A 9,564-nucleotide genomic window follows, 5' to 3' on the forward strand; every position below is an offset into this window, starting at 1 on the left:
GGTAGAAACAGCTATAGTCCCTAAGTTGACGCCAAGTGCAGAATCATACATGTGGTGCAACTGGTTATGAGGTCAAGTGAAGTCAAGCAGATCGTCAGGGAATAACGGTTGTAGATCAGCACATTATTCAAGCAGAACATTAGTAGCAACGGACTTTGTTATACCTTGTTAAGTCATGTGTCTGACCATGCTAAATTCATTCCACTTGCTTCAGCAGCTTCACCGGTCAACTCATTCATTCACTGGTCCATTAATTCTCTCACTGATGTACCGTGGCTAATTTGGTGATTACACCAAGCAGGGCTCATTTTAATGTGCACCCTTAGGTTTGTTAAAGATTTGTTTTCACTAAAGATTCTATTACACTTTTTAAACAGCCATTATACTGATAACTGACCTGTATTTATCAGATGTTTTGTACATGTCACTCTCCAAACATACATTTTGTGAAGTTTTAGCTTTGGCGGCACGGTGGTGCAGCAGGTAGTGTCGCAGTCACACAGCTCCAGGGGCCTGGAGGTTGTGGGTTCAATTCCAGCTCTGGGTGACTGTCTGTGAGGAGTGTGGTGTGTTCTCCCTGTGTCTGCATGGGTTTCCTCCGGGTGACTGTTTCAGCTTAATTTGAGCTCAACAGCTGTCCTTCACCTTGTGTGAAAATTCAGTGATAAATGTAACTAAACTTCCAAAATAACTTAAATAAAAACATTTATACATTGACTTCCACTGAAAGTTAAGAAGGGTTTTTCCTCCTGCTATAAAGTTACTTTGGGAGAAATATGTTTGTAATTGTATTGTGAAGATACGGGGGGATCCACTCTCTGGAACGCTAATAGGTTCATTCATTCATTCATTGGCTGTAACCGCTTATCCAGTTCAGGGACGTGGTGGGTCCGGAGCTCATCCGGAATCATTGGGCACAAGGCAGGAACACACCCTGGAGGGGGCGCCAGTCCTTCACAGTGTGACACACACACTCACACTCACACCTATGGACACTTTTGAGTTGCCAATCCACCTACCAACTTGTGTTTTTGGACCATGGGAGGAAACCCACACGGACACGGGGAGAACACCCCAAATTCCTCACGGACAGTCACCCGGAGCAGGACTTGAACCTACAACCACAGGGCCCTGGAGCTGCGTTACTGCAACACCACCTGCTGTGCCACCGCGCCACACTTAGGTTCGTACAGGAACTACAAATGTTGTAAAAAATATTTTTTTATAGAAATAAAAATATATTTTATTTATTTATTTATTTATTTTTTTGAGCTACAAGTTTTTTCTTTGGACAGCGACAATTTTTAAAATGACACATTGTCTCTGTCCAATTAAAAGGATGCCTCTCCTTTGTGGATGACTTTTAGTTTCTGACATCATTGGAATTCAGCAATTTCTTCCTTCACATTGTGTGAAGATTCCATGATGAAACGGCCAATAATTTTCCAAAATTAATTACTTGGAATAAAATCATTTTATATAAACTTCCACTGAAAGTTAAGGGTCTCCCCCTTAAAATGTTACTATTTTGGGAGATTTATTTATTATATTTTTACTTTATTGAGCAAGGACATGTATACATACAAAAAGGTGCAATTTAAAAAGAGTACTGCAAGTAAAAAAAAAAGGATGGGTGCAACCAGAGTGAGACCCACTCTATGGAACATTAATAGGTTCTTTCCGGGAATATTAATTGGACAACCAAGACCTGACCTGCGTATAAATCAGTATACCACTCGTTCAGGAGTGGACAGTTCAAAAGTGCCTGTATTATCTGTGTATATATGAGGTATATAAGCCTCATATATACACCAAAGTTACAGTTAAAGTCTCTCCACAGTCCATGGTCATGGTGTCGTTTAAAGAAAGTGTTGAAACCGAACAAAGGCGGGGTTAAATGTGCCGGTAGAGGGTGCAGTGGGTGTCTTTATACATATGGCTACCGAAGTGTGTCGGTTAACGTGTTTGGTGCTCATCGCAAATCAGAAATTTGAATAAACCAGTAACTGTCTTGAGACAGAGGCGTTCTAGAATAATCGAGAAAGAAACCCCATAGGTCCTTAGAGAACCGTTGAAGCCTATTCTTCTATGTTTACATATAGGGTGTGGCCTAGGTTTCCATTCACCCTGCCTCTGAGGCAATTTGTAGCCGTTGGGAACAGTCAGACTGAACAGGGAGTCGTTAAGGAAGATAGTTTATAGACTGAAAGCCTCCGCTGGGTCTTCTTTTTGAAGCTTGTTTGCCGACATCGTTAAACGACTCGTGTTTCCCTCAGAAAACGCCTTTCCGGCTTTTCCGCGTGATAATGAAGTGATTCATCCGTTCTTCCGTCCCTGGTGCGAAGAAAGAGGTAGGTACTGTATATCACATTAAAAACTAAACTAATTCCTCCTCTCCAAAGGGCAGAGTAAGATGAGGGACGATTCGGTGACTTTTTTACCCCCCTTTAGGGGCCCAAACACGTTTTGGTTGTGCTCCTGAGAAAGCGAAAGCCTTTTACACGATGCCTTTGCTTTCTTCAACACATCATCTGAGCTGCGTTACTCGACCTTAGTCACAGTTAACGCACACACATCTAACTACTGTTCGGAGCCATGGCTGTGGTGGTGATGGTCCTGAGTTTATGATGTTGGCCTATGTAGGTATAAACGAAGACAGGATAAAACGTTTATTCAGCTCTCCTTACGTCTTCCACGTGGCCGAGCAGGTTATTTGAGCTGTCATTGGGTCTGAGGACCCAGGGGACAATTTTTCTCCCACAGCCTTCAAGGTAATACGGGTTTTGAAGGGCCTTTTTATCAACATGGCACATTCTTTGCTCCACATCAGTCAGAGGGCATCTTCTGTGCACATCCTTCTTCACATCACCCCCACAGATTCTGGCCTAGAATCTAAAACGTTGGCCGCCTTTTGGTGAGGCCAGTTTTTGTTGGTGTGGTGGCTTGTTTTGGGTTGTTTTGTCATGCTGAAGGGTTAAATTCCTCTTCAGCTTTTTTTAGTAGAGGCCTGTGCCAAATATGCATACCCATACATTTGAATTCACTCACACACATACCCTCTCCATACTTCCTTACATACCCACACACTCAGTCAAGTGCACACCAACTCACTCACTGACTAAAGGCTTAGTTTTCAGGCTTATTTTATTATATTTGAGGAAGAAAATAAAATAATTTTGTACCCAACCTGACCCTGTTTTACTCCAGTTTGCTAGGTATGCCATTATTTGTGGAGGGCAATGTACAGGGCAAGGTCACTCTACTATTTGTTATTTTTTATGATATTAAATTGCAACACATTGGTTACAATAAGAAAATATTAAACTGAGTAAAATCCGATTACTTGCTGACAGCAGACATCGGCTGAATCTCTCTTTGCTATTTCTGTGGATTCACGTACATGCTTTATATTAAACCTTCAAGCTGCAGCATAGTTGGACGTTTGCAGAAATTTGTTGCACTTGAAAAGGCACAGGTAGTATCACCAGTATTTAAGGGAACGGCTCCGACACGCCCTAAACCTGCTACGTTTGTTTGCTAAGGAAATGTAATCTCTGGTATTACAACATCACATCGTCTAGAGAAAGCCAAAACATAACAGCCAGACCAGGTGCGCCGTCAGGCTAAACAGGCACGTATGGTTTTAGAGTCGAGACAGAACTCTTACACTGTAGTTAGGACATCAATTCGTGCATAAATTGATCCTTTCTCTAGCCTTGCTATTATTAAGTTTCTCTGGAATTAACTACTGTTTATCTGTGTCTCCTCTACAGGTATTTGTAGAGACTGAGGGGGAAAGTAAAGTCAGCTTTACTTTTAATTATGGGACTCCTTGGGCTGCTGAAGACTCAGTTCCTTTGTCACCTCGTCATCTGTTACGTGTTCCTGCTCAGCGGCCTCATAGTCAACCTTGTTCAGATCTGCACACTGCCGTTGTGGTGCATTAACAAACAGCTGGCTCGCAAGCTCAACTGCAGACTGGCATACTGTGTCAGCAGCCGTGAGTATGAGCACATTTTAAATGGGCATCTGATGAACAAATCTGCTCTATGTAAGATTTGTCTGTTAAAACTGAAAGAAGTGGTGCAGTTGATTCAAGGTGCAAAAATATCTACTAATACAATGTTCTCCTGCAGCTGCGAGTTGAACTGTAAAGCCAGAGCATTCATTCAACAATCAGAGCTGCTGGGTCAGATTTCGAGCAATACGAAAAAGAAAGACAGTTCCCCAAATTTATGAAGTACAGGGTTTTTTTTTTTTTTTTTTTTAAAAAAGGGAACTTCTGGTAAATGGCTGTAAAAACCACACACACCCCACCCCACTCCCCGGACCATTTCATGACCCACAACACAAGACCCCCTATTTGAAATTCCCTGATGAAAAGAAAAAAAAATGTTAACTGATATATTTAGTAACTGCTGCAACTAACCTCAGGCAAATGCTTTCTATAATTGCTTTTCAGTGATTTAAATGCTATTTTGACACATTCCTTGGTGCAGAGCTGTGTCAGTGAATGTTCATTTTTGAAACGTCTTGCTTGAGGGATAGGCTTTGCATCACAGTATTTCCTTGGGACAGTGATTATGACTTGGCATCATAAAATGTGGAATATCCAGTTCCATTTAATTTAAACAGCCCTGTATTAGCTGGCCTAGTCTTTTAGATTGTTAACAAAACACCTGCATGAAATGGTTGATTCTCAACAGTTTCAGGGTTAGGGTAATTTTGTTTTTGTGTCAAAGTGGGGCGGCACAGTGGCGCAGCAGGTAGTGTCACAGTCACACAGCTCCAGGGACCTGGAGGTTGTGGGTTTGATTCCCGCTCCAGGTGACTGTCTGTGAGGAGTGTGGTGTGTTCTCCCTGTGTCTGCGTGGGTTTCCTCCCACAGTCCAATAACACATCGGTAGGTGGATTGGCGACTCCAAAGTGTTCGTAGGTGTGAGTGTGTGTTGCCCTGTGAAGGACTGGCGCCCCCTCCAGGGTGTATTCACGCCTTGTGCCCAATGATTCCAGGTAGGCTCTGGACCCACCGCGACCCTGAACTGGATAAGGGTTACAGATAATGAATGAATGAATGAGTCAAAGTTAGCATTAGGATTAGGTTTTGGGGAAGGGTAGATATTTAACTGAATATTAAATAAATAAAAGGTAAACATCTGTACAGCAGTTGCAGTGGACTCTCAGTGCCCCGTAAAATTCCCTTCTTGGATTGGTGTCAGTCATTGTCCCTCATAGATAGCAGGCTGTCCAGCCCACAAGAACGCAAAAAACTATGTCCCGCTTGGAATCTGAGTGGGTTATCATGCTCCAGATAAGGATTCTGTTGTGATGAGCCTATAGTAGTTTGTACAGAAACGTATATAAATCCCAAAGTGTTCACAACCTTTGTGGTTTTAAGTGTAATCCTAGGCTCTAATTCAATATTAAATGAACAGATTACACAATTAAATTCTTTCAAAAGCAGAGGCAGAATGTGTTGTAATGGTGGTTGACCACCACTGACAGGTTTGTTCTCTCCTAATCAGTATTTCCTGTTTGACAGATTACAGTCATATAACCACAGAGAGCAACACAAAGAGGAAGTCTTAATATCTGTAGAATATTTTCTCTTACAGTTCCTGTTTATAAATGTCTCTGCTGAGAGACTTGTTTCAATCATTGCGATCATTCCACTTGCTCTGCTATGAATGTACATGCTGTACTTGTGGAATAACAGCCCTCAGGACAGTACAGAACATGCTGTACATAAACGGTATAATCCTGTTTTCCAATAGGGAAAATTACCCTGCGTATATTACCATTACTGAAACAGTGTAAGAGGAAGTCAGGATGCAAATACGTAATTTTTTATTTACCTCTGCTGTAGAACCAAGTCAAATTTATAACTGAAAGTTGGCGTGATTGCAATAAATGCATAATTATTCTAATTTTTTGCCGGGAGATTATACTGCTGCCTGCGTTTTACAACAGTAACGTACAGGCATTTGAAAGGTAAATGTAGAAGAGTTGATATGTTCAAATATCCTCTGCTCTTCCTTCTATTTTTAGAGATGGTGGCGGTGCTGGAATGGTGGTCTGGGACTGAATGCACACTGTACACGGATCCCGAGTCCTACCTCTACTATGGCAAAGAAAATGCAATAGTTATCCTCAACCACAACTTTGAGATCGATTTCCTGTGTGGCTGGACCTTCTGCGAAAGGTTTGGAGTTCTTGGGGTAAGGAAGATCAACAACATTCTTCATCATGGCCTTGCGTGGATGATTTAGTTCTTATAAAAATCCAAAACACGTGTCATTTCAGAGCTCAAAGGTGCTGGCGAAGAAGGAACTTGCTTATGTGCCTATAATTGGCTGGATGTGGTACTTCCTGGAGATTGTCTTCTGTAAGAGAAAATGGGAGGATGATCGCAGGACAGTGACGCAAAGCCTTAAGCGCCTTCAGGACTACCCCGAGAACTTCTGGGTATGTAAACATGTTTATGACACTAACGTACTGCGGCATGAAGTGTAATGAGCGGCTGGTATTATGAGTCACGCTGTATTCAATGCGTGAAGCTGTGATCTTGTCTGTGTCAGGTATGTGTTAACTCAAGTAACCACTGTGTTTGCTTAGTTCCTTCTGTACTGTGAGGGCACCCGCTTCACTGAGAAGAAGCACAAGATTAGTATGGAGGTGGCAGAGAAAAAAGGGCTCCCGAAACTCAAATACCATCTACTGCCTCGGACCAAGGGCTTCTGCGTCACTGTCCAGAACCTCAGAGGAAAGGGTGAGAACCACTTCTGCCAAAGTGGCCTGATTAGTTCCCTAATCTAAGCCCAGTTAGATATCATCAGTCTCCCAGACTTGCTTCGTAGTCTGCATAAGGATTTGGCTCTCCCTGATTCAGCTTGTGTCTCCTCTGTAGTTACTGCTGTGTACGATTCTACGCTTAATTTCAGAAACAACCAAACACCAACTTTACTCGGGCTGCTTAATGGGAAAAAGTACCATGCCGACATGTACGTGAGGTGAGAGACCAAACTGATGTTATGTGCATGTTTATTAATAATCCCATTAATTAGATAAACCGCAGTTGAATCAATGGAGTTTAAGTGTTGTGTGGACTCAACAGGCCTCTGTGTGTGTTTGTGCTCAATCTAGACGGATTCCTCTGGACACAATCCCAGAGAACGAGTCTGAATGTGCCGCCTGGCTCCACAAACTCTACCAGGAAAAGGTGAGAAGAAATACTTGCCTTACCTTTTTGGGAAATGTTTGGTGACACTACTATTTTGGAAGTGTCACTTTTTATGGCGGCTATTGTCTTGAGTTTCCAAGAGATATAGTACATATTAGTGAGTGCTGCAACTTGCAAGAATGGATATGCATGCGTTAATGTTCTACATTATTTTTAAAAAGATTCGATTGTAGTCCAAGTTCCATAGCATAGTGGCCACGTTTTAAATGGACTCTGTTCATTCCAAATTCTGACACTCCAGGCCATTAGGTGGCACTTTTAGAACATGAAGAAGCTCTGAATTGTATTTTGTATTTGGTTTTCCAGGATGTATTCCAGGAACAGTACAGTGAGACAGGTCGGTTCCCTGGCCCCATAGTGAGCCCCCCACGACGTCTCTGGCCCTTAATCAACTGGTTGTTCTGGGTCTGTCTTCTCCTCTGCCCCCTGTGCCTCTTAGTGCTGCAGCTCTTCCACTCAGGCTCAGCTGTCACTGTTGTCACCTCAGCTGTTCTCTGCCTTGCAGGTAGGAGTTGGAGTAAAGCTGGATGTTCTATATATAAATAAATATTAGTAGAGCAGCTGTAAACTGAATTGCTTATGTATCAACTGCCCTTTACTTTGAATTTGCTTCTAAAACAAACAAACAAACAAAAAATTTCATGCGGAAGGTGTTCGAGTGGGAGTAAGTATATCATCTCCCATGTTATGTATTGTTAGTTCTATGCATGTGGTTTTGAAATGGGTACTGCATGAAAACAATGCATGTACTCGCAGGTTTAAATGCCCTTCCTACCATTTTAACTGTAGTCTTTTTAAACGAGGAAATCAAAATTTATTTTTTCCTGGTTCTGCCAAATTTGAAATTATCTACATATTTTACAATTAAATTATTTGGACCCCCCCCCCCTCCCAAAAAAACCCCCACTATGCAACAGTAAGTGACAATGTTAAATAATAAAAATGAATGGGTATGGGCCTTTAAATATCACAGCATGTGTGTCAGCTGATGGCAAGGTGAACTTTGAGATTTTAAAGTTGTATTGCCATCCCTGTACCAACAGGTGAAACCGAATCTAGGCCCAAAAGGGCACAGTCTTCCAAACATCTGGTTTCCTCTTTCATATTTATATGCCAGCAGATTGAGCTTTGGCATAGACATGAAGCACAGATGTAATGAGTAGATTAAAGGAAAAAAAATCAGATGCTCGTCTATTAGATCACAAATTAACTCATAGGCATTGGTGCCTTTTCTTTGGCCATGTCATCTTCATATAAGATATACGACATATTACTGCACTTTTATAGATTATAATACACTTGTACCTCGGCACTGACTGTTTGCATGTTACACTTTCTTTTTTCAGCCTCAGTTGGCGTCCGTTGGATGATAGCACAGACCGAGATTAAAAAGGGCTCGAGTTACGGAAACAAAGAAATTCCTCTAAATAACAATGACTAGGGGAGGAAAAACACCCCAGAACTTTGCTAACGTCATCAGCGTACGCACAGGAGCTTGCCACAAACAGCAGTTCTCAGAAGTGGACCAAGATGCTGGGAGATATTTAAAGTTCCATCAGTTCACAGGGCTCTTGAACCCGAGTGTGGGACTGAACTCTTAATTTGAAGGGGTTACTAATCTGATAGAGACACACGCTTGGATGGAAATGACTGTTTTGTGCACCGAATAATGTCTGACTCACATGTAACCTGTAACTTTTGAAAGACACTGCAGGCCATTTTTAAAAACTGTTCTGTTTATTAATTATCTCTTTACATTGCAAACACCTTAGGAACGACAGAGGTCCAGAAATGTGGATGCCAGGATTTTATGTCTCTAAACACAGGGCTTAGACACAACATATGATCGTTAGCTGAAATGAGAATGTGGTCCAAACTGAAGAGAACTGAAATGATCTGGGTGGATATGTTTTCTGTCCAGACCACGGGGAGGGGGTGGGGGCATTCATCGTCTAATGAATCTAAACAAAGTTGAAATGGGGCGGGTGGTCGTTGTCCATGTTCAGCAGCAGAGTGTCAAGCTTCACTCTCATTGGTTGGGTATATTCCAATACCCAGATATTAAAAAGGCACACCATTGGCCAGGTAGAGAGGTGGGCCAATACATCACAACTTATAACTGACTTAAATACACCTTAATGGGCTGTGCAGCAAGGCCAAAACACTGAATACAATAAAACAAAACAAAGAAATACCTTTTCCCTTCATTGACTATCAGATCATTTTCTGAACTGTCTGGTTGAACCTCACACTACATTTATGGGCTAGGGGACAGCTAGAAATAATTTAAACTTCTAAGCAGTGATTTCCTTAAGCTCCAGCTC

General features: G+C 41.9%; 1 protein-coding gene across 4 annotated transcripts; it reads left to right on the forward strand.

The window, feature by feature from the left end:
- The first annotated feature begins 1,931 nt into the window (after positions 1–1,931).
- agpat4 (1-acylglycerol-3-phosphate O-acyltransferase 4 (lysophosphatidic acid acyltransferase, delta)) lies at positions 1,932–9,520 on the forward strand. 4 transcript variants are annotated; one of them, XM_066651329.1, is made up of 9 exons: positions 1,932–2,351; positions 3,774–4,000; positions 6,049–6,218; positions 6,304–6,465; positions 6,616–6,769; positions 6,908–7,001; positions 7,144–7,219; positions 7,547–7,745; positions 8,587–9,520. In XM_066651329.1, the coding sequence occupies exons 2-9, from the start codon at positions 3,823–3,825 to the stop codon at positions 8,679–8,681; spliced, it is 1,128 nt and encodes a 375-aa protein (XP_066507426.1). In that variant the 5' UTR covers positions 1,932–2,351; positions 3,774–3,822; the 3' UTR covers positions 8,682–9,520. The 4 variants fall into 4 exon arrangements, with proteins under 4 accessions (XP_066507426.1, XP_066507436.1, XP_066507409.1 ...); XM_066651312.1 differs by having other exon boundaries at positions 1,933–2,351; positions 6,908–7,010; positions 8,587–9,516; XM_066651320.1 differs by lacking the exon at positions 1,932–2,351 and adding an exon at positions 3,570–3,631 and having other exon boundaries at positions 6,908–7,010; positions 8,587–9,517.
- The last annotated feature ends 44 nt before the right edge of the window (positions 9,521–9,564 follow it).

Source organism: Hoplias malabaricus, chromosome 2, assembly GCF_029633855.1.
Source record: "Hoplias malabaricus isolate fHopMal1 chromosome 2, fHopMal1.hap1, whole genome shotgun sequence".
Classification (NCBI taxonomy): domain Eukaryota; kingdom Metazoa; phylum Chordata; class Actinopteri; order Characiformes; family Erythrinidae; genus Hoplias; species Hoplias malabaricus.

Bases quoted from the DNA above. Each gene is read 5' to 3' on its own strand.
- agpat4 (XM_066651312.1), top strand. From the start codon at position 3,823: ATGGGACTCCTTGGGCTGCTGAAGACTCAGTTCCTTTGTCACCTCGTC. The intron at 7,220-7,546 runs GTGAGAAGAAAT...TTGGTTTTCCAG, and splicing joins ACAAACTCTACCAGGAAAAG to GATGTATTCCAGGAACAGTA. The intron at 7,746-8,586 runs GTAGGAGTTGGA...TTCTTTTTTCAG, and splicing joins AGCTGTTCTCTGCCTTGCAG to CCTCAGTTGGCGTCCGTTGG.